General features: G+C 44.4%; 1 protein-coding gene across 5 annotated transcripts; it reads right to left on the reverse strand.

Moving 5' to 3' along the window:
• Positions 1-453: 453 nt before the first annotated feature.
• Positions 454-23330, reverse strand: TRAFD1 (TRAF-type zinc finger domain containing 1). Of its 5 annotated transcripts, none has more exons than XM_016190807.2 (12): positions 23194-23330; positions 18154-18212; positions 13292-13427; positions 13127-13180; positions 9870-10275; positions 9061-9267; positions 7447-7523; positions 3963-4196; positions 3162-3282; positions 1953-2286; positions 1631-1745; positions 454-1300 (listed from the first exon to the last, which is right to left on the reverse strand). In XM_016190807.2, the coding sequence occupies exons 2-12, from the start codon at positions 18198-18200 to the stop codon at positions 1244-1246; spliced, it is 1788 nt and encodes a 595-aa protein (XP_016046293.2). In that variant the 5' UTR covers positions 18201-18212; positions 23194-23330; the 3' UTR covers positions 454-1243. The 5 variants fall into 5 exon arrangements, with proteins under 5 accessions (XP_016046293.2, XP_060049057.1, XP_060049056.1 ...); XM_060193074.1 differs by having other exon boundaries at positions 3963-4037; positions 23165-23306; XM_060193073.1 differs by having other exon boundaries at positions 1679-1745; positions 23165-23306.
• Between the last annotated feature and the right edge of the window lie 1008 nt (positions 23331-24338).

Raw genomic sequence — 24338 nt, forward strand, 5'->3', positions numbered from 1 at the left:
CATGAGTGGTGAAGCAGGACTACCACTACAACTACAGGACTGTGGAGAGAGCGCAACCTATTCTAGCGCCAACTTGTAGGCCCCAGAGATAGCAAGTTCAATCATATATACATATATGAGAAAATATGTCGGGGCCAGGAAGGTGGCTCAGCAGTAGAGCACATGTGTTGATTGAATACTGTTCCAAGTTTGATCCCTATCAGCACATAAAATGGTAACACAGTGCTCTGCTCTGTCACTCTTACTTCCTCAATGTTCATTCTAAGAGAAAATGATCCTGTGAGTATCTGTGTTAAGTAGGCATTCATGCTGCATCTGCCACGGTTCTAGGAAGCATGGAGAAATTCTAGTCCTGTTTGTCTTCCCTCCCTCCGATTTGACTTCGGCCTAGTCTCGCCTTTCTGCAGTCTCCACAAAGCACACAGGAGGAGGAACCACAAGACTCAACTGAGCTCCAAGTACAAACTTTATTTCTATTACAAGGATGTTATAATAGCAAAATAAAAAGGGAGGGGGGACTTCAATACTTGGTTTTCGGACTGAGCCATAAAGCTAAGGACTCATTCTTGATCAGTTGGAATGAGCCCAGCATGGCCCTGGCTGTGAAGGCAGTTTCAAGCCTTCTCCATCACAAGGCAGTGATGACAGAGGAACCAGGTTCCCCACAGAAATAGGAGGCAGTGATGCCAGATTCCAGAAAAGCAGGTGAAAACCAACCCCCTAATCCACTCATCTCTCTTGCTCTTAATAGACACTGCAAATGGCCTGGAGACCTTACCAGAGGCTCACCATACAAATCACTGGTCCAGATACTAGAGTGGTGAGGTGCAGTACACAGCAGAGGTTATATACAGAGTCCTCAGAGTTAGGCCCCAGCAAGGAAGAGAACCATCTCACTGGTAGATACCAGATCTCTGGAATTCTCTCCTTCCACCAGGACCACACAGCACCGAGAAGCAGTGGTGACAGTATGTCAAAAGTTAAAGCCCTGGTAGGCCAAGAGGCCACAACTTATATTTCTGTTGGCAAAAGGAAGCAACTAAAGCTGGAACATTTCTCAACAGCCTCCCTATCAGCCCTCCCTCAAGTCCCCAAACGCCTATAGCACAATCTCAAAAGACACAAAATGGCCCCAACCAAGAAGTGAAAGTCTCCCCAAAGAGCCCAGGAGGCAGGGTCCACACGACAAGTGCAGCTGTGCAGAGAAGATGAACCAAGTGCAGGTTCTGTGCAGATGTCACTACTACTCCTCTTCCTCTTCCTCCACATGCCCAGCTCCCTGTTGCTGGGAGGGTTTTGCCTGCTGAATAGAACATAAAGCTTGCATAGAAAATAATAATAAAAAGTGGTCCGGGAGGTGGCACAGTGATAAGGCTTTGGACTCTCAAGCATGAGGTCCTGAGTTCGATCCCTGGCAGCACATGTGCCAGAGTGATGTCTGATTCTTTCTCCTATCTTTCTCATAAATAAAATCTTAAAAAAAAAAAAAGCCATGAAGGTGGCTTAGTGGCACAGTGCCTGCCTTGCATGTGTGAGGCACCACATAAGACTGACTGTCCTCACCCCACCCCGAAAAACGCCAAGAGAACTGATGCATCATCAGTCATAATTGCATAACTGGCCAACCCACCGAGCTCTGAGTGCTCCCTGAGGGTCTGGAGGCTGCATCCCTGGTTACCTTTGCGGCTCTGTTGTGGTAGTTGGTAGTCACTGGAGTGACCCGGGAGTTCCTGCCACCTTCATTCCTAACATTGGAAGAGAAGGGTTGCAAACAGAACTGCTGCTGCTACTACACACAGCAGTTTTCTGCTAGTAGACCAATTAAGTTAAGCAAACAAGCCCCACAGACAAAAAAAATAATATATTTTGGAATCGGGCCACAATACAAGCAAAGTCCACACACTCCCACTCTCTGCTATGCTGCTCCCGAGCTCCAGACCCAGGCTATTTACCTTGCTCCGTATCTCCCTGTAGCACCATGGGGGAGAGAGGGCACAAGGTTTTCCGGGTAGAGGCTTCGAGTGGACGGAGTCACTGGAACATGTGCAGTGGCCCCATTCTGGCTGCTGCATTTCCGGCCCTGGAGATCCTGACTATTGTTGAGCTTCAGTCCATGAGCAGGGCTGGACTGGCACTCAGGCCTGCAGCCTGCCGTGGAGGTGGAGGGTGAAAGTCGGTTACAGGTCGCTGACATATTGTTGATAGTTCTGCTGGGGGAAAGAGGGCAGCTGGGCCCTTTAGCTGTTTCCTGCTTGATATCGTCCATGTAACTAGAATACAGCTCTCCTGAAAAGAAAAAATAGACCAGTTTTAGGGAAAAGCCTGCTCTTGCTTGTTAGTGCTGGACTCAGGAATAGCAAAAATACTCTGGGGAGGCAACTGCCTCAGGCTACTGGAAGTCACATCTCCAAGAGAGCTGGGACTCCTGTCTACTCTACATGCTTAATCTGAGTCCTCAAATAAACAAACCTTCAAAAATAGTATTTTCCTCCCACCAGTATTATCACCGGGGCTCCCTCCGTGACTATGCAGTCATCGTGCTGCTTCTGGCAGCCACTACTCCCTACCCTCCTTTTCTTCCATCTTCCTCTCTCTCTCTCTTTCCCTTTTTTCTTTTCTCTTAGAGCTGGAAAAGAGGCAAGAGAGAAATACACATATAGCACTTCACCACTCATCAAGCTATGTACTGCAGGTGGGGACCAAGGGTTTGAACCCAGGTCTTCTACTGGACGTACCAACATCCAGTCCCTGAAAATAATTTTCTAATTGGCTTTGACATGGTTAGGTTTCAGAAACAGTTCATGTTTCCTTGCCTATTCCTGAGGCTCTTCAGCAATAGTACCCTAAGCTCATTTCAGTGAGAAGCAAGTGCCTAGGACCCCAAACTACCTCCAAATGACTATCTGCAGATAAGAGTACTCAAGAGATGAATAAACACTAACTGCTAAGTGTGTCTTGAGGCTGTCCCAAAAGCCACTGCCTTATAAACCTACACTCCAAGAAGCTCAGTTAACATGGGACCATAACGAGCCTCAAGGCAGTAAGTCCCTAATGAGACCCGAGTATGTTTGGCTGTTGGGATCCAGTATTGTGGTAGCAGAAAAGTGGTAAGCAGGCCTGAGACAGTGGACCTGTGGCCTTGCATCGGCCCTGGCCAATACCCTGGTGTCTGATACGCCTTTTGGGCTGCTCTGGTGAGGTCGCTCGAGGTTGAGAATCGTGTCGAGGAATCCCCTCCATCAGAAGGCTGCTTGCTGTGGCTGGGCGCTGGTCACACTGGTCCTAACAAGGAAAACCCAAATTAATTAACTTCAGAGGAATCATTCTGACGAGAGGAAGAAGCTGAAGGAAAGGAAGGACTAGCAGGCTGAGTGAACACTGTCCGGGGAGGACCTCTGATTAAGAGGGAGCACATCTGGAATGAAGCAACATTCCCAACGACACCCAAGGCAATGACAGAAGCATGCTGCTGTGTGCAGGGATGAAGGCAGAGCTGGCCTGGGGAGTGTAGAAAACATGTCAGTGCTTTGACCACACAGCATTTGCAGAGTGACTTATTTCACAGTCTCCCCTAGGAGACAGCAGTTACTTATCTTTGCTCAATGCAAAGGCAGATGTCTTTACAACAAATGAAAAGTGTGGTCCACTGGCTAAGCTTACATGGTATCAACTACAGCAATGGCCCAACTTACATCACCAACACCAACACCTGCAGTGTCAGCCCTAGAACAAGTAAGATCAGGCTGGAAATGTATGTTTCCACTAACAGATTGGAATCTCAGCTTACGGAAGCTGAAAAAGGACTTCAGATTAACTAGTCCAGTTCCTTATAGACAACCCAGTAGGGGAAAAGGACATATCCAAGGGTAAGCAGAAAAGCACAGACAGAACTGGATGCTCAGGTCTCTTGGAATGTGAGACTCAGGTGCCACCACAACAGAAGACCCCAGCTGGACTCTTACTTGGTGGTGGAATAGCACTTCCTGCTCCAGCTGCACTCCACAGAATTCACATGGGATGATGATGCTATCCTCCTCCTGTGGGAGGGAATTGCTCAGGCCCATCAAAGAGTCAAACTGATTATTTGCAGTCTTTTGCAAAAACTTCTGGAAGATGACATCAGGGTCTTCCACCCCTCTGGGGGAAGGGCTGCCCACACTGCGTGAAGGTAAGGCACGTGAAGGGTTACAGATCGTCTGTCTCAAAAAAAAAAAAAAAAAAAAAAAAAAAGGTTAAGAAAAAAACTACATAAAACATTGTATAGAGATCACAATTTTCTTATTAATGAGAGGAGAATCAAAGCATCACGCTGGCATACATTCAGTGCCAGAAAGCAAACTCATGCTCAGACCCTCATGCTCCTAGGGCCAGTGCTTTAGATACTGCACAACTTCCCAGGCCACAATATTTTTTGTTTTTAATATTCTTCTCATCCTGAGGTCTATTTTTTTTAAAAAAATATCTATTTACTTATAATTTGATAGGACAGAAATTGATAGAGGAGGGGGAGGTTGAGAGAGAGAAGGGAGAAAGAGAAACACCTGAGCACTGCTTCACTGTTCATGAATCCTTCATCCCCCTGCAGGTCCTTGCAGTGATAACTTGTGTACTCAATTAGGTATGCCACTGCCCGGTCTAAAATCATTTATTTTTAATAATGCTTAAAATCGGGGTGGGTGGTAGTGCAGTGGGTTAAGTGCACATGGCACAAAGCGCAAGGACCAAAGTAAGGATCCTGGTTCGAGCCCCTGACTTCCCACCTGCAGGGAATCGCTTCACAAGTGGTGAAGCAGGTCTGCAGGTATTTATCTTTCTCCCTCTCTGTCTTCCCCTCCTTTTTCCATTTCTGTCTGTCCTATCCAACAATAATGATAACCACACGATTTAAAAAAAAAAGGGGGGGAGAAAGATGGCCTCCAGGAGCAGTAGATTTGTGGTGCAGGCACCGAGCCCCAGCAATAACCCTAGAGGTAAAAAAAAAAAAATTGGGGAGAGGGAAGCAGGGGAATGCCAGTGGAATATTCATTTTACTTAATTTCTCACTTTTGCTATTAAGAGTTGTTGCTGGAACTCAGTACCTACATACCACCACCACCAGCCCCTGTGGTCTTGTTCTGCCTCCTTCTCCACTCTGAGACTGAGAAGTAGGGGAGGGGCAGGCACTACTCCACCACTTGTGAAGTTTCACCCCTGTAGGTGGACCAAAGGGCTTGGACCCTAATCCCTGCACAAGGTCACATGTGCCCTACCAGGTGCATCACCACTCAGCCCCCATTTTAATTTTAAACATTTCTATGATGTTTCAATCATCTACTGTGTTCACATGATCATTTTTTAAATTAGTTTGAAAACATTCAAAATTCTTCCCATACTCACTAAAGAATATTCAGTTATCCTTTTTAGTGGATTTTCCTATACTGTTTCCAAACCAAAAACTAAATGTGTTTAAATATACTATTCCACTTATGGGAGGAAGGACTGCTTAGCAGTTATAAAAGTGCCAGATTAAGACAATCTAAATAAGAGAGTTTAAGGAAAATGTAGTTTTCCTCTACTGGGAAATCTTCAAACACAAAAGGTTATTCTGTAGTGATTCCTAAATGGCTCAAAGGATATTTATAAAAATAAAAAAAATAATAAAATAAACAAAACCAGGGGCCTCATTCCTATGCCACTAGAAACTAGGAATACTGTCCAACAGGGGAAATGTCCAAGGGTCACAGATTAAATGAACTAGGAACAGGGCTTTGATTTTAAGTCTTCAGAGCAAATGTGGTAAATCCATTAGTGAGCTCTCCTCTCACTCCCCAGCAAGTCCTCCACACCTGTATAACTGGAGTCCTGGCTCCCTGGTCTCAGAGCTAGTGATATGATGAGTTCCAGTTACCCAAAGGTCAAGAACAGAAGAAGGTTTGAGCTATTACTTACCACAGACCGTTAGTAAAATGGGGCACAAGGGTAGGGGAGCTAGCATACTGGTTCTGCAAAAAGACCCTCATGCTTGAGGCTCCCAAGTCCCAGGTTCAATTCCCTGCACCACCTAAGCCAGAGCTAAATAGTGCTCTGGGGGAAAAAAAAGTAGCCAATTCTTGGTCAGAAAGGAATACAACCTAAGGATTAAAGAATTGTTCATGAATCTGGCTGCTTCATACTCACAGAAGAGTAGTTAAGAGTGAGGTGAATGGGCCTTCCGGAGACTAGTAATAGAACTTGCTAACTATACCCCTTACACTATTGTTAGTATGTTAAAAGAGGACATACACCTAAGCAGAAAACTTAAGATGGAAAAAGGACACCTGGGCTTTTCCAGGGAATCATGAAGACTGCAGTGAGTTCTAGTGAATCAAAATGTAGAATGAAAGGAGACCAGCAGGGCCAAGCAGTGAGTGATTCACCTACTTGAACACACATATTATCATAGCAAGGTCCTAGGTTCAAACCCCCAGACCCCCACCTATAGGACAGAAACTTCACAAGCTGTGAAGCAAATGGCAGCAGGTGTTTGTCTCTCCCCATCTCTGTCTGTCTCTCTCCTCCACTTCTCAATTTTTGTCCTGCCAAATAAAGGAAATGAAGGGAGAAAAGGGAGGGGGCTTGGGAATAGCTGCTGGGAGTGGTAGATTTGTGTGCAGGCACTGAGTCCCTGTGATAAAGCCAGCAACAACTAAAAATAAATAAGGGAGTCAGGTGGTAGCACAGTGGGTTAAGCACATGGGGCACAAAGCTCAAGAACTGGCATAAGGATCCCGGTTCTAGCCCCCGGCTCCCCACCTGCAGAGGAGTCACTTCATAAGCGGTGAAGCAGGTCTTCAGGTGTCTATCTTTCTCTTCCTCTCTGTCTTCCCCTCCTCTCTCCATTTCTCTCTGTCCTATCCAACAATGACAACATCAATAACAGCAACAATAATAACTACTACAACAACAACAACGAAAAAAAAAAAGGCAAAAGGGAATAAATATTTAAAAGAGAAGAAAAAAATTAAAATAAATTAAATAAATGGAGACCAGATTGCAAGACAGAGACAGGCACTAGTTACCACAGTATGGAACAACTGGGTCTGTGTGAGCGAGCATTCATTTTTCTTTATTTATTAGATAAAGAGAAATCGAGTGGGAAGTGGGAAATAGAGGAGGAGGAAGGAAGAGAAGGGAAAAAAAAAACAACACCTGCAACATTGTTTCACTGCCCATGAAGCTTTCCCCTGCAGCTGGGGGCTTGAAGTCTAGTCACTGCTCATTCTAATATGCACTGTCTGACCCCTGGACATTAGTTATTTTTTCAAAGACAGAATAAAGCTGAATTCTCAAACCCACATGTCAGTAAAAAGCATAGTTGCCATTTCCTACCATAGGCACTGCATGTAATAGTTTTTGCAGGATCTCTTGTGGTTTACAATGCCAATTATGGCCTGTACACATTCCTACTTAAAGGAAGTCATAGCACACCTGATGGTCGATCAGCAGTTTCTCTGGGTAGAGCTCCTCACAAAATTCACAAGGCAACATGGTCTCGTCAGCTGCACCTAGACAACAAACAACACAGACCCAAAATGAACAAGCAGAATCATGTGAGGTCCACAGCTAAGAAATAAAAAGGGGGAGAGGGACATATGCAAGGGAATGCAAAGAACATTATATACAAGTAGAAAACTTGTTACATTTCCTGGGTGCACCTGTACTGTATTTACACAGGAGAATGCCCTTAAGAAGTCTACATACTGTGGTCTGGGAGATGGTGCAGTGGCTAAAGCACTGGACTCTCAAGCATGAGGTCCCAAGTTTAATCCCCGGCAGCACGTTTACCAGACAGAGTGAGTCTGGTTCTGTCTCTCTCTCCTATCATTTCTCATGAATAAATAAAATCTTAAAAAAAAAAAAAGTCTACATACTTATATGAGAATAAAATGTTATTTCTTGCAACTTATTCTCTTGCAACTGGTTAAGGAGGAAAAAAAATACAAAGATAAATGGAAAATAAATTAGAGAATGTAAATAAGTGGCATACAGATATCAACTTGCACTATTGGAGCTATTTTTTTCTGGTCATTGTCAGGGCTTCACCACTCAGGTTGGCATTTTTTAGATGGAAGGACAGAGACAGAGAAGCCACAGCACCCGTGTCGTGGGCCCAAACCTGTGTCACAAGCATGGCAGAGAAAGTGCCTTTCTCAGGTGAGCTATTCTGACAATTATTATTTTGCTTTAAATGTTTGTGGTCCGGGAGGTGGCATAGTGGATAAAGCACAGGATTCTTGACCATGAGGTCCCAAGTTCAATCCCCAGCAGCACATGTACCAGAGTGATATCTGGTTCTTTCTCTCCCTCCTATCTTTCTATTGAATAAATAAATTCTTTTTTAAAAAGTTAAATAAATTAAAAAAATAAAATGTTTGGGAAAGCAAACAAACAAACCAGAAAAGCCAAACTCTAGCCAAAAAACAAAGAAACTTGTAGTTTCAGGCTGGACAAACCTTCATCTTTGATGACAGTGTTAGGCCTTTAAGCCCTACAGGTTGTGAGAGCCACTGCACCCCAACTCCCAGTCTTGGGGGGCTGGGTTCCTAAAGGAGAGACTTGTAGCTTTGCTGGCCTCCAGTGCTATGGTTTATAGTATTGGTTATGCCAGTCAGAGCTCAGCTCACAGTCTCCCTCGACACCTACTAATATCTTCATTGGTCTGTTACAAAAAATGAGAGACCCAGGCTGGGGAGATAGCATAATAGTTATGCGAAGAGACTCTCGTGCCTGAGACTCCAAAGTCCCAGGTTCAGTCCTCAGCACCACCATAAGCCAGAGCTGAGCTGTTCTCTGGTAAAAAAAAATAAAGTCCCCACCTGCAGGGGAGTCCCTTCACAAGCAGTGAAGCAGGTCTGCAGGTGTCTATCTTTCTCTTCCCCTCTCTGCCTTCCCCTCCTCTCTCCATTTCTCTCTGTTCTGTCCAACAATGACATCAATAACAACAAGGGTAACAAAAGGGAATAAATAAATATTAAAAAAAGAAAGAAAGAAAAAGAAAGAAAGCTGTCGAGATAGACACTAGTGTAGAAAAACCAAACATACCTTTTTTGTCATTTACACTAGTGGGGGCCTCACAGGTCTCTTCTGCGTCATACATGGCACTCCAGAAGTCTGACTCTGCCACACTGGGGGCCTGGCCTTCATTCTGCAGACTCAGGGCCAACATGAAGTCCAGGTTTGCATTATCTTCACCCCTCACTTTGGTGGACTGTCGACTTTTATTCCTTTCCTGTCTTTCTAGTTCTTCCACTAGGGGAAAAAAAAATCAGTACTCAAGATGCATTAGAGGTATGAGATAGTTTTCAGCTCAACATTTAAATAAGTAGGAAAAAGCAAGGAAATCCCACCCTGGAGTTCCCATAAGGCTCCAAATATAAGATCTGCCAGGACAGAAGGCTCCATTTTTATTGCATCTGTTCTATTAATAAGCAATATTACTGAGTTGAAAGTATTGAGACAGGCACTGTGCTCAATATTTCATAGACCTTTTCTATACAATAGCAGTGGTTTAAGCAGAGGTCAACTGCCTGAATTCAAGCCCAGTTCTCCCACTCACCTACCCTCGTGAGACATTTGTGAGGACTCAATGAGTTAATTCCTGTAGAGCACTTTGTACATATCTGAAGCATCGATGTTAGCCACTAAAGAGCACTGTTATCAGCCCAAACCATAGTCCAGTACTGACCCAAGAGCAGAAAGGTCTTTCCTGTTTATAGGATAGTTAGGAATTCTCCTAATATTACTTAGCAATAGTTAGGTTTCTCTAAAATCTATTTAACCTAAAAGCTCTGTTTCTACTTGTCCTCAGATTCTGATACCATTCCACCTTACAAATGCCAAACACAACTCACATAGATTATTCTGAATTGGAAACCGGGTAGTTATGTTCCTGTGGCTGGTGGTCCTACTGGGGAAGAGGTCTGATTCAAAGGATCTTGTAGGCCTTTGGGAAAGCCTCGTGGGAGGGTCCAAAGCTTCAATTTGCCTAAGGAGTTGGGACGCAATCCAGAGTCCATCTTGACCCCAAGACTCATCATATGCACTAGGAGGCATGGCAACCTCAGCTCTCTTTTCCTCTGTTTCTTTCCCACAAACTTCAGGGTGAATCTTCAGGTCTTTCACCAGGACATTGCGCCCACAATTGCCACATAGCTCTGTCCGGGCTCCACAGTAATCTTCATGGTCCTTCAGTTTCATTACAGAAAGCTCCAAATCACAGTGTTGGCAGACAGCAAGCCGCAGAGGGCACTCAGTCTCCTGCAACACAGGTCAATGAGCAGTTAATACAGAGCTAAGAAAGGCTATTTCTTACTGCTCAGAAAGGAAAGCAACAGTATTATAAAAATATATTTAATTAGGGGCAGGGTGGTAACGCAGTGGGTTAAGTGCACATGGCACAAAGTGCAAGGAAGGGCACAAGGATCCTGGTTTGAGTCCCTGGCTCCCCACCTGCAGGGAGGTCGCTTCACAGGCGGTGAAGCAGGTCTGCAGGTGTCTTTCTCTCCCCCTCTCTGTCTTCCCCTCCTCTCTCCATTTCTCTCTGTCCTATCCAACAACAACAGCAATGGCAACAGTGACAACAAAGGCAACAAAATGGGAAAAATGGCCTCCATGATCAGTGGATTTATAGTGTAGGCACTGAGCCCCAGGGATAACCCTGGAGACAAAAAAATACATATATTTTACTGTGCTTAAAAAGACAACATTTTAGGATTTTTTTTTCCTTCTCTCTCTCTCTCTAATATTTATACTATCTTTACTTATTGGATAGAGACAGCCAGAAATTGAGAGGAAGGGGGATGCAGAGAGGGTGAAAGACAGAGAGACACCTGCGGCACTACTTCGCCACTTGTGCAGGGGCTTGAACCAGGCTCTTGTGCATTGTAACATATGCGCTCAACAAGGTGTGCCACCACCCAGCCCCAAAACGACAGTATTTACATCATCAGTTTTTTTTTTTGCCTCCAAGGTTATTGCTGGGGATCAGTGCCTGCACTACAAATCTACTGCTCCTGGAGGCCATTTTTCCCCCTTTTTTGCCCTTGCTGTTTTTATTGTCATTGTTGTTATTATTGTTGCTGTTATTGTTGGATAGGACAGAGAGAAATCATGAGAGGAGGGGAAGACAGAGAAGGGGAGAGAAACATAGACACCTGCAGACCTGCTTCATCACCTGTGAAGTGACCCCCCTGCAGGTGAGGGGGCCGGGGGCTCGAACCTGGATTCCTGAGCTGGTGCTTGTGCTTCGCGCCATGTGCGCTTAACCCGCTGTGCTACTGCCCCACCCCCACTTCATTAGTTTTTCCCACCCCTAGTTTTGTCTTTCAAGGTGTGTGTATGCACACATGTGCACAGAGGGTCCAGAGGCTGGGGGTGGAGGTGGGGGGGTCAAAGGATTCACATGCTTGGGTAGACACTAGTTGCTCCTGGGTAAAATTGTTTTCTTCTTATTCTTTCAGGTAGAAGAGAAGACACCACAGCACCATTCCAGTGTCATGGACCTTCCCCTGGTGCCATCCACAGTGGTCCCATGTGGTGTCTGGGCTCAAACCCATGTATTTGGTACAGTCAGGTGAGCTGTCTCCCAGTCCTGCCATGCTTCTTTGTGTATTTAAGTGTCAGCATTCTTCTTCATCCCTGCCATCCATTTATACAAAGGAAAGGAAAATCTTGCTCAGTCACTCTAACTTTTCAATACTCTGAGTATAATACACTCAGAAAAGCCCAGGAGCAAGTAGCAAAAGAACAGCAATTCAGGTAAGGCTGTCAGAGTGCCACCAGTCAGACTTGAAGGCAAGTTGGAAAGCACTCTGTACTTGTACCTTTCTAATGACTTGGATTTCACCTTGTGATCTGGAGTGAAGCTAGCAGAGGGGGCAGTTGACTGGACATTATTTTATGTAGTAATATGGTAAGAGGCACAGAAATACTCATTAGCATTGCAAAATGTGACTTCAACCATGACCCACTCCTCACCAGAGGCCTAGGAGAAATATTGGGTAAACACGTAGGGAAAATATTTAAAGAGTATGAATGTACTTATGAGCTCTTTTAGCTTTAGGGTGATGTATGGTCCTTATTTTGGTAGAGCACTGCTCAGCTCTGGTTTATGGTGATACTTGGGATTGAATCTGGGACTTTGGCGCCTCAGGCATGAAAAGTCTCCTTGCATAACCACTGTGCTACTCCCCCCTACCCAGTTCTTGTGTCCACCTGCCCTCAAATTTTCCACATGGAATATGAATTACCTCTTATAATTAAAAGTAACTAAGTTCTTTCAGGTACAATGAAATGCACATATCTTAAATGTACACCCTGATGAATTTTTACAAATACTGGTTTGTTGGGAAAGTCATAATGTATTTTTGCACAGAAAAACAGAAAACATCATGATTTTTCTTCCTTTCTTTTTTTTTTTTTTTTTTTTTTTTACCAGAGTACTGTTCAGCTCTAGCTTATGGTGGTGTGGGGGATTGAACCTGGGATTTGACAGAGCCTCAGGCATGAGAGTCTGTTTTCATAACCATTGTGCTATCTACCCCCCGCCCATACATCATGATTTTTCCAACAACCCAATATATATACAAATACCAGCTGAATGGTTGAAATTTAACTGGTAGATATGTTCATTCAACGGTGGCAGTTTTATGTCAATTAGAAAACAAATGATACTGCTGCCTATTGCCAAATGTTCTCTGAGGCATTTCTCAGTGTAAACCCCATGCTATGCCAGACATCAAGAAGTCAAAATAAATTAAATAGATATAAAGTAGACTGTGTACTGAACAGATTACACCGTGCCAGCAACCCAGGCTTGGCTAAACATAGACTTCCAATAATCATATCCCAGAAGAGTGACAGACTTTTGAGTTCCAGAAGTCGAGTTTAAGGCTTGAACATAGGACATTAACATTCATGGAGCCATGTCTGGCAGTAGCTGAACAGTCAAAACCTCAAACAGGCTTTGAGTGACTTCAATGCCTGGGAGGTGATGTGTGTGCAAGTGGTCAAACACAAAGACACAAGCAGACTGGCTTTCTGCTGATTTTGAGGCAGAGACTGTCCCTAGCGTAATTCACATGCTCCTTTCATCACATAAGAGACTCACCTCATGATTCTTCAGCTGCCTCTTTTCCAACTTCCTATTGCATTTGCAGGTCACCTAGGGTTAAAAGTGAGAATCAGCAGCTGGTTTTGTCATGCTCACTCACTATTGCACGGTGGCAAGCACAACACAACACATTTATGAACGCCTGAATAGCTGCTGGTTCACCTGGCAGTGTTCGGTAGCCATGTGAGTCTCCATGTCAGATTTGGGAAATGGTTCCTTGCAGAGAGGACACACACCAATGTTCCTTTGACAGTGGATCTCATGGATAGTAAAGTTAAACACAGGGATTTCTTTTTTGCTACAGGAATAAGTCAAAGAAAAAGGCAAGCATTACTGATTGGGCCATTTCTTGCACAATGATATCACACAGAAATCTCTCTCTTTTTTTTTTTCTATTTTATTTGATAGGACAGAAAGAAATTGAGAGGGGAGACAGATGATAGATAGACTGACAGATGAGAGACAGAGAGACCTGCAAATCTGCTTCACCACTCCATGAAGCATCCCCATGTAGGTGGGGAGCAGGGACTCAAACCCAGATCCTTACACATTGTTAAGTGTGCCACCACCCAGCCCCTTCACATAGAAATCTTTAGTGAGGGAGTCGGGCGGTGGCGCAGTGGGTTAAGCACACGAGACAGCAAAGCGCAAGGACCGGCATAAGGATCCCAGTTTGAGCCCCCGGCTCCCCACCTGCAGGGGAGTCGCTTCACAAGTGGTGAAGCAGGTCTGCAGGTGTCTCTCTTTCTCTCCCCCTCTCTGTCTTCTCCTCCTCTCTCCATTTCTCTCTGTCCTATCCAACAACAGCAACATCAATAACAACAATAATAACCATGACAATGTTAAACAGCAAGGGCAACAAAAGGGAAAATAAATATTTTAAAAAAGAAATGTAAAAAAAAAAGAAAGAAATCTTTAGAGAATAATATATAATTGATGAGTTCTTATGATTAAGACTTCTATGGTTTACTCCTGCTTTTTAAGAATTAACTATTCTAGGTTACATAATAGTTATAATATATAATTTTTATAATATAAAAAATGAGTTATCAGTATTGTTTACCTCTAAAAGATTAGGCTTGCTTTTCAGAAGATAGGAAGTTTGATACCAGAACTGAGCTAGACTTTTCCAGAAACAATCATGTTCTCCAAATATCATGACACATTCAAAGGTAATTAAAATGAAAAATAACCTCCCATTTATTTTCACTCTCAGTTTGAAATAGTTTTAATATCACTGGATTTTTATTAGGAAGTTAGCTTTGTGAAGCTTCCCACCTGTACGTGGACACTGAGGGCTTAAGTACTTCATACTTGGTAATGTATGAATTCTAGCAGGTGTGCCACCACCTGCCTCCTCTTTCCCCCACTCCCTCCTGTGGAGCTGAGGCCACACACCCATACAAGATATCACCACTCCACTTTTTTGAAGCCACTTTTTTAGTTAAACAGAAATACAGACAACATAACACCAGAGGAAGCTCCAGCTGCCATGAGACTCCAAGGTTCAAAACTGGGCCATATGCATAGCAAGGCAAGGGCCTTACCCATGGATTTATCTCTAAAGTAAGGGTGTGTGCGCACACACACACACACACACACACACGCACACGCACACGCACACGCACACCAACAACTGAAATTTAAACAGCTACTTGGGGGGGAAGGTCTGTGCTGGTACAGTCATATGCCCATGCTAATCTATTTTGTTTTGTTTTGAGCACTGCTCAACTCTGGTATATGGCAGTATGGAAGACTGAAATTGGGACTTTAGAACCTCAGGCATGAGAATCTGTTTGCATAACCACCATTCTATCTCACCTGCTCCTAATCTGCCTTTTTTTTTTTTTGGTATTAAGCAAATTGATTTTGACTTTGAATAACCTTGTTTTCATTAGCTTTCCATTAACTTAGCCTTTTTTAAACTCCCTTAGCATAAGTTATTTATATAATGTCCTAGGCCTGAGACTCTTTCAAACTGAAGTACATTAGTAAAATAAGAATACCTTAACCAATACTTGAAGTCTGTTAGGAAGTCTGCTTTTTAATACTCATGTTTTGTGATTATTTGCATCACTGATTACAACAAAAACTAAAACAGGGGAGTCAGGCGGTAGCACAGCAGGTGGCACGAAGTACAAGGGCCGGTATAAGAATCCCAGTTCGAGCCCCCAGCTCCCCACCTGCAGGGGAGTCACTTCACAGGCAGTGAAGCAGGTCTGTAGGTGTCTTTCTTTCTCTCCCCCTGTCTTCCCCTCCTCTTCCCATTCCTCTGTCTATCCAACAATGATGATGACATCAATAATAACTACAACAATAAAACAAGGGCAACAAAAAGGGAATAAATATAAAAAAAAAAAAAAAACTAAAACAGATTTTTCCCCCCTACATGGCCCTGAGGGTCTCCCTCATGTCCAAGTTCAAATGGCATTCCCTCTGCTTACTTTGTTAACTATTCACCGGAGACAATGAGCGGGGAAAACAAAAAGCGCAGAGAGCCCACAGCACTGCTGCTCTATCATCCATGAAGCCCTCGGTGCCATCCACTGGGTGCCCATGTTGTGTGTTTTTGTTTATTTAAAGATTTTGTTGATTTATTAATGAGAAACATAGGAGGAGAGAGAAAGAACCAGGCATCACTCTGGCACATGTGCTGCCAGGGATTGAACTCAGAACCTCATGCTTGAGGGTCCGATGCTTTATCTACAGCACCACCTCCCGGACCAAGAACCCAAGGTTTTAGCACTCTACCAGGAAAGCTATCCTGCCCCAATTAATTTTTAAATTGGCCCTTAATATATCACTTTATTCCGTTACAGCTACTTCAGTTCTTAAACAGCATGTCATACTTCCATGCTTATAAAAGATAGTTCTTCACAGGTTTAAAATTGTTTATTTTTGTCATTGACAGGGCTTGATTGCACTGGGCTGATTTTTTCAAATAGCAGGAGACAGAAAAAGAGGGAGAGGCCACAGCATCACAGCTTCCCACGGTACCATGGGAGACTGGTTGGACCTGGGTTGTGCTTATGGCAGAGCTGGAACACTCCCAAGTGAGCTATCTAATCAGCCCTATCTTTATTTTAAAGAGAAGGAAAAAGAGGGGCCAGGAGATAGTTCCCCTAGTAGAGCGCATACTTTACCACATATGAGGACTCCGGGTCAAGCCCAGTCCACCACATGGGAGCACCTACATGGGGAAATTTCACAAGTAGTAAAGCAGTGCTGTGGTGTCTCTCCCCCTTGCCATGTCTCTCCCTCACTCTTCTACATGTAGGGGGACAGTGAAGGCATGGACCCCCAATGATAACCCTGCTGACAACAAAAGAAAAAGAGCAACAAGAAACACCACCACCCTGGTCCACCATCCATAGTGCTCCCCTGTGATGCCAGGGTTCAAATCCAGGGTTACAGTGTACATTGCCAGGTGAGCCGTCTCCCTGCCCTAAAACAGTGTGTGGTGTGATGTCATATTAGAAAGGAAGTCAGAAAGGAATATTAATTCTAAGTAGGGAAAGAATACTGTGATCAGGCTCTACCCTATTTCTGCAGAGACTGAATAGAAAGAAAAAGCAGGGGGCCAGGCAGTAGCGCAGCAAGCTAAGCAAACATGGCACGAAGCACAAGGACCTGCACAAGGGTCCCGGTTTGAGCCCCCTCTTATCCTATAGTTGTCACTGTTTCCTTTCTATAAATAAAAATTATTTATATATAACTCTTCCCCCTCGGTGGGGGTAGATAGCATGAGAGTTATGCAGAGAGACTCTTATGCCTGAGGCTCCAAAGCCCCCAATCAAATCCCCTGCACCACCACAAACAGAGTTGAGCAGTGCTCTGGCAAAAAAACAAACACCTCTTCCCTCTTAGAGCTGGGAGACAACATGTTTATGCAGAGGACTCTCATGCCTGAGGCTCTGAAGTCCCAGGTTCAGACCCAGCACCACTGTCAGCCAGAGTTGCGCAGTGCTCTGGTTAAATGATCTAAAAACTATTTTCCTTATTCCCACCTCTTTCTACAACTTGGCTAATTAAATATAGCACAGACTTCTCTCTGCTTTTCTCTTTTAGTTTTCAATAAAAATATTTTGGTATCATGAAAATATCAAGTTGTGGAGAAATCCCAACTATGAATCAGCTGACTGTCCTCTTAAGTTTCATTTCCATAAGAACTGCTCTTTCCTGTAATTCACATGGGCTAAACCGCCCAAAGCCCAACTTTCAGCACTGCAGCCAGTCTTCACCAGCAGTGCTGCAACCAGGAAATGATAATGATTAAGCTAGGCTGCTAGAAAACAGTCCACTTTTTTTTTCCCCTTAAAGCAATACTCCTTCAATAAAATCCTTATAAAAACAGTTAAGATTGAGCTGCTCTGGCTAACTTGCTGTCACTTCTAGATATAGAGCCAAGCTCATTAGAAAGACCTTGCTCCCAATCAACCCCAAGATAATCACCATGGCCTCTCAGGGACATCTTCCCAATACTTTGAAAAGACACTGACCTAGTTCAAGCAATTTACTATATTTTTAGTATCATATTTTAAATGTATGATGTGTTTCAGAAAGAAAAAAAAAATCCCTGATTTATTGGGCTTCTCTCTAGCACACACAATGCTGGGAATTAAACCAGGACCTCATGCATGAGGGTGCCCGATACTTAATCCATTGCGCCCTCTCCAAGGTCACTGAAAATCATGACTTTAAGTCCAACACTAGTCACTTCACTACCACCCAAGCTCCAACAAAAATGTAAAAATGGCTTTCCTTCTATACACTTGCACAAATCCTATGGCTCCAACTTTAACTTGCCAGTAGATAAACTCCTTTTTATTATTATTTATTAATGAGAAAGATAGGCAGAGAGAAAGAACCAGACATCACTCTGGTACATTGAACTGGGGACCTCATGCTTGAGAATCCAATGCTTTATCCATTGCACCACCTCCCAGACCATGATAAACTTAACTCTTTATAGAGATTATAGTTTATCCTAATCTCAATAACATTTTTTCAATTTAATTTCTTACCAGTTGTCACATAATTGAGTATCCTGGTTATCCAAAAATTCAGCCATCTTTAACTCCTCCTGAAAAATCACAAAGGAAGAAGTTTGAACTTTCAGTTTCATTTCTGCTTCAAGAATGAAATACAAAAACAAAACCCAAAATACAGTGCACAGAAAATGTTACCAAAAGCAGTGTTAAAGCTTTTTTCTTTCCATTTTGTTGCTCTTGTTGTTACTGTTGTTGGATAGGACAGAAAGAAATTGAGAGAGGAAGGGAAAACAGAGAAGGGGAGAGAGAGAAAGACACCTGCAGACCTGCCTCACCACTGGTAAAGCAACTCCCCCCCCACCCCTGCAGGTGAGGAGCTGGGGGCTGGAACCAAGATCCTTGAACCGGTCCTTGCGCTTCGTGTCATGAGCACTTAACCTGCTGCACTACCACCTAGCCCCCATTGTTTTTTACTCAATACCCAACAATCCTAGGTGTTTACATCTTTTTGTTTTGTTTTTCCTTCTCTCGTTTTTTCAGTTTTAAATATGACCTGCACAAACAGAACAAAGAACTCCCAATTTTTTTTTTAAGTTTTCTACTTATTTATAAATGAGAAAGATAAGAGGAGAGAGAAGAACCAGATTATCACTCTGGTACATGTGCTGCTGGGGACTGAACTCTGACCTCATGCTTGAGAGTCCAGTACTTTATCTACTGCACCACCTCCCAGAACACACCCATTTTACTTCTTCCCCAAAACATCATGAACAACCACAGTGAGACTATGAAATACTAACACCAGTACTGTACAATACTATTAAATCATCTACCGATCTTATTCAGATATCATACATATGGGTTAGGGAAATGGCTCAGCTGTAAATACCTGTCTTGAATTCATGAAACTGAGTTCAGTCCCTGATGTCCCCATAAAATGACATGCTCTGTTCTCTGTCAATAATGAACAAACAAAATTTCCAAAAGTCATCCCTAAAATGCCCCTTTATTAGAGATTAAAACCAAGTCACAATATTATATTTAATTACTCAATTTTCTCTGATCTAGAATATTTCTTTTTTTTTTTTTTAACATTTATTTGTTTCCTTTTTGTTGCCCTCGTTTTTACTGTTGTTGATGTCGTCATTGTTGGATAGGACAGAGAGAAATGGAGAGAGGAGGGGAAGACAGAGAGGAAAGACAGACACCTGTAGACCTGCTTTACCACCTGTGAAGCGACTCCCCTGCAGGTAGGGAACCGGGGATTCGAACCAGGATCCTTATGCCGGTCCTTGTGCTTTGTGCCACCTGCGCTCTCTGTTTTTTTCTTATATTTGATAGGATAGAGAAATCGTGAGGGAAGGGGGAGGAGGTAGAGAGGGAGAGAGTGGGGGAGAGAGAATACTGGTTATGGAAACACTATAGTGTTTGAGGCTCCAAGGTCCCAGATTCAATCCCCCACACCACCCACCATAAGCCAGAGTTGAGCAGTGCTCTGGTAAAAGAAGAAAAAGAAAGAAGGAGAAAGAGACCTGAAGACATGCTTCACAACTATGAATTTTTCACCCTACAGGTGGGGAACAGGGCTTGAACCTAGGTCTTTGTGCCTAAGTAATGTGTGTGTTTGATCAAGTGCAGTACTGCCTGGCCCCTTGATCTGGAATATTTCTTAGTCTTTTTTATTTAAAGTTTTATTTTTAGAGAGTCGAGAACCACTCATTCATATGCAGTAGGAAGGAATAAAGGGAATAAAGCAGGGCCTTGGGCTTGCTAAACACTAATTCTACCTGCTGAGCTACCTCCCACAGTGCTATTCTCCCATCTTCTTCCTTGACAACCATGTTATACTGTTAAACATAACATTGGGTAGAATGTCCTTCAATTTGGGCTCCTTTGAAGTTTTCTCATAATTGACAGACTTTCAGAAAGAATGCTGGGTGGAAGCAGTGTGCTTATTTCAGTGCATTATCTCAGAAAGTACATGTGTCAACAGTCTTATTATTAAAGGTGATGTAATTAACTTTGATCACTAAGTTGAGTCAGTGTCTGCCAGATTTCTGTAAAAAAAAATACACACACACACACATACATATATATATATATATATATATATATATATATATATATACATATACATATATATACATACACCTTTCTAATCAAGATGTAGAGGCAGAAAGCAATATTGGAGGCTGTGGAAATAGCTCATTTCAGTAGTGTGTTACTTTGCCATGTGCACAAGAATGAGCCCAGCCCCCACCGCTTCTGTCTCCCTATATACAAAAAGGAAAAAAAGGGCGGGGGCAGACAGCATAATGGTTATACAAACAAACTGCCATACTGAGTCTCTGCAGTCCCAGGTTCAATCCACCACACCACCATAAACCAGAGCTGACCAGTGCTCAGGTATTAAAAAAAACATGTTGGCAACTCCTTGCCAATATTTACTTTAGATTAATCCTTTACATGGAAAAAAAGAAATAGTGGCATTTCTAAACTTACTTCTCAAAACAATTCATTCAAAATTCATTCATTCAGCATGTTAAGATCTGATCTGCCAGGTACTATGCCCTAGCACCAACACATGACAAACTAAAGAACCATGGTGTCTAACAGATTTGGTTATTATAGAGAAAAATAAATAAATCTTAAGATAGAGACAGAGAAGGAGACAGCAAGTGACACTGAGAGGAGACACACACACAGCAGCTGTCAAGTCCAACACTCCCATGTGGTTGGGGAGAGGGAGATCTAACCCAGGTCCTCACACATGGTAAAGTGTACACTCTACCAAAGTGAGCTATCGCCAGAAATATATGTTAAGGTTGGATTTTTTTTTTTTTTCTAGAGCACTGCTCAGCTCTGGCTCATGGTGGTGTGGGGTATTGAACCTGAGACTTTGGGGCCTCAGGCATGAGCACCTCTTTTGCATAACCATTATGGTATCTACCCCTATCCAAGGTTGATTATTTTAATGGAAAAGCATGTAGATGTTGTTGGTAGGCTTCTAGTTCTGCTTCTGGGAACCCTTCTGTTACATTGCTTGACGTTGTGGTCTATTTACATGGTCATTCTGTTACATCCAGGAGATTTTGGTTTAGTCCTTGCCTTTCGCACTTCTTGCTTCTCCCCGCCCCCTATCCTACGTACTTCCTGGGTTCTGGACTTTTCAGAGGAGAGAGGACAGATTTGGGTTATGATTAGATTAGATTAGTTTTTTGAACGGTTCGCTTCTAAATAAAGAAATACTGCGTCTCCGCTCAGCCATGTGTCCCTGGTCGTCTGTCTCCCGCCATGAAGCTAGCCCTGCCGTGAACTTTGACTGACAAGATGTGGTCCGGGAGGTGGCGCAATGTTAAGACATTGGACTCAAGCATGAGGTCCCAAAGTTCAATCCCCAGCAGCACATGTACCAGAGTGATGTCTAGCGTTTTCTCTCTCCTATTCTCATTAATAAACAAAATCTTTTTTAAAAAAAAAGAAAAAAAAACATGCAGACAAGTGGAAGGAATCAGTTTTAGATCAATTAGAGAGGAACTGCCCCAGAGGGGATGCCATCTAAGCCAAGACTTGATGGGAGAAGGGTCCTGCAAAGAGGAAGATGGGGAATGGCCCTGAAGAGAAAGAGAGGCAGAAATGGTACCGCTTAATAAAAAGGGGTGTTTGTGTCAAGAGAGTCACCATCCTGTTGGACAGAAAGAACGGCGGCCACTACTACTCCAAGCGCAACAACCACTGAAGAGTTTTAAACTAGAAGGTGAGGTGCCCTGAGCTGGCCACTTGGGCAGGAGATGCAAAGTCAGTGAAATCCCCCAAGGAGGGTGTCGGGCGGTAGTGCAGCGGGTTAAGCGCAGGTGGGGGCAAAGCGCAAGGACCTGGTAAGGATCCCGGTTCGAGCCCCCGGCTCCCCACCTGCAGGGGAGTCGCTTCACAGGCTGTGAAGCAGGTCTGCAGGTGTCTGTCTTTCTCTCTTCCTTCCCCTCCTCTCTCCATTTCTCTGTCCTATCCAACAACGACATCAATAACAACGATAACTACAACAATAAAGCAACAAGAGCAACAAAAGGGAATAAATACTTAAAAAAAAAAAAAAAAGGAAGAAATGCCCTGGGCGGGGTAGATAGCCTAATGGTTATGCAAAAGACTCTCATGCCTGAGGTTCCAAAGTCTCAGGTTCAATCCCCCGCACCACCATAAGCCAGAGCTGAGCAGTGCTCTGGTGTTTCTCTCTCTCTCTCTCTGCATCTCTCTCTCTCAAAAAAATAAATAAATAAATAAATAAACAAACAAACAAAAGAAAAGAAAAGAAATCCCCAAAGGAGGCTGCCGGATTGACTTCAGGTGTTGCTCCTTGGAGCTCATGCGGGCTGCAGGGCACCAGGCAGGGCTCGCCAGCCCCGCGGAGGTTCGAACCCCGGAGCTGCTGGCCCTCAGGTGTGTGGTTTCACCTCTGGGGTCCCAGAACCTTCACGTGGCCAGCTGACAGGCGAATGCACTCGAGGGGCTTTGGCGCAGGAAGTCTTGGCGGATGGCAGGAGCCCCGATGGGATGGGCCAGACTTCTCGGGGCTTTGGGGGCCCTTGTGCCCGAGGAGTAGGCGGAGCTCCCGGAGAGAGAAGGGGGGACAGCGGCCCTCCCCGCCACGCGCGAGGCCGGGGCTGGGGGGAGGAAGGGGAAGCAGGCTGTGCAAAGGAGCAGCGCCAGCAGGATCCAGGCTGACAGCTCCCGCCGCGCAGCAGGTCGAAGTGCGGGCTCGAACCCAAGCAGAGCCCGCTCAGGGCCTCCGCACCCGCCAGCACCTCGAGACTGGGCCTCGCCCAGCCGCGGCCGGGGCAGGACCGCGCCGCCAGAGCCGCTCGGGACAACGCCCACCCTCCAGCCGCCGAGCCCTCGAGGGTCCTCGGAGCAGCGAGCGCGGCCTCTTCGCGCCGCCCGAGGAGACGCGGGCCATTTGGCTCCCCATAGCGGCGACCCGGGGGCTGAAGGCCCCCGCCCGCGGGGTGTCAACGCCCTTCTCCCTCACCCCTTCGTCGGAGACCCTCACCTGCGAGCGTGGGCCGCCGGGGCTCTCACCGCAATCGAGATGAAGGAAGTGGTGGATCCCACCTGCTCGCCGCGGACTCTAAAGCTCCGCAGTCGGCCCCCAGCGCTGAACAACGGCCCCCGGAGCCGCCTCACCACTTCCGACCGTCACGGGGGGGGCTCCCATTGGCCACGGGCTGCTCCTGCTGTCGGCCCATTGGACAGCACCGCCGTCGTTCCCATAGCCCGCCTTCCTGCACGCTGATTGGTTCCAGTTGGCAGGGGCGTGTCCCTGCCACAGCACATCTGGAGCAGAAGGGCTGAGACCTTATCCGCGAGGCTCTTTCTGGAACAAGTAACTGTCTCTAACATCAGCTAATAATATCTGCATGAAAAACCTCCTACAGACGTTACTAATACACCTAATTTATTAACATGATGAGTGACATTTGTTTCCTTCTCATGAGTCATGAATAGTCATTAGTCATTATTTTTATTGTAATGTCCTAGCAACTGGAATTCTGTAGGGCAGCGCCCCTATCTGAGCACGTGGCTGTTAGCAAAACAAAAGTGAACGCCTGAGATGCAGACTTGAGTTTCAGTGTATCCACTTGTCTCTGAACCTGTTTCCAACATTATTTAAAAACACTTAGGGTGGTCTGGGAGATGGCACAGTGATGAGGCTTTGGACTCTCAAGCATGAGGTCCCGAATTCGATCCCCGCCACATGTGCCAGAATGATGTCTGGTTCTCTCTCCTTCTATCTTTCTCATAAATAAGATCTTAAAAAAAAACACTTAGGTATGACAGAATTATTTTTTTATTATTTTTATTTTTACCAGAGCACTGGTCAGCTCTGGATTATGGTGGTGCAGGTGATTGAACCTGGGACTTCAGAGCCTCAGACATGAGAGTCTCTTTACCCAGCCATTATGCTATCCTTGCCCCAAAACTAATTATTTATAGTCATGATTTTATGGACAGGAGAAATGAGCAGTGACAGCACACAGGATTTGTATCCTAGAGGTAACAAGTTCTAACCCTGGTACTACCAGTAATAGTCAGAGCTGACCTATTTTATTGCAGATTATAATGAAAACATTCATGATATAGATAAGCATGTTATAACAGGACAGATTTTGGCATAATTATGTCTTATATGTTATTTTTTAATTTATAAAAAGAAACACTGACAA

Source organism: Erinaceus europaeus, chromosome 6 (genome assembly GCF_950295315.1).
Source record: "Erinaceus europaeus chromosome 6, mEriEur2.1, whole genome shotgun sequence".
Lineage (NCBI taxonomy): Eukaryota > Metazoa > Chordata > Mammalia > Eulipotyphla > Erinaceidae > Erinaceus > Erinaceus europaeus.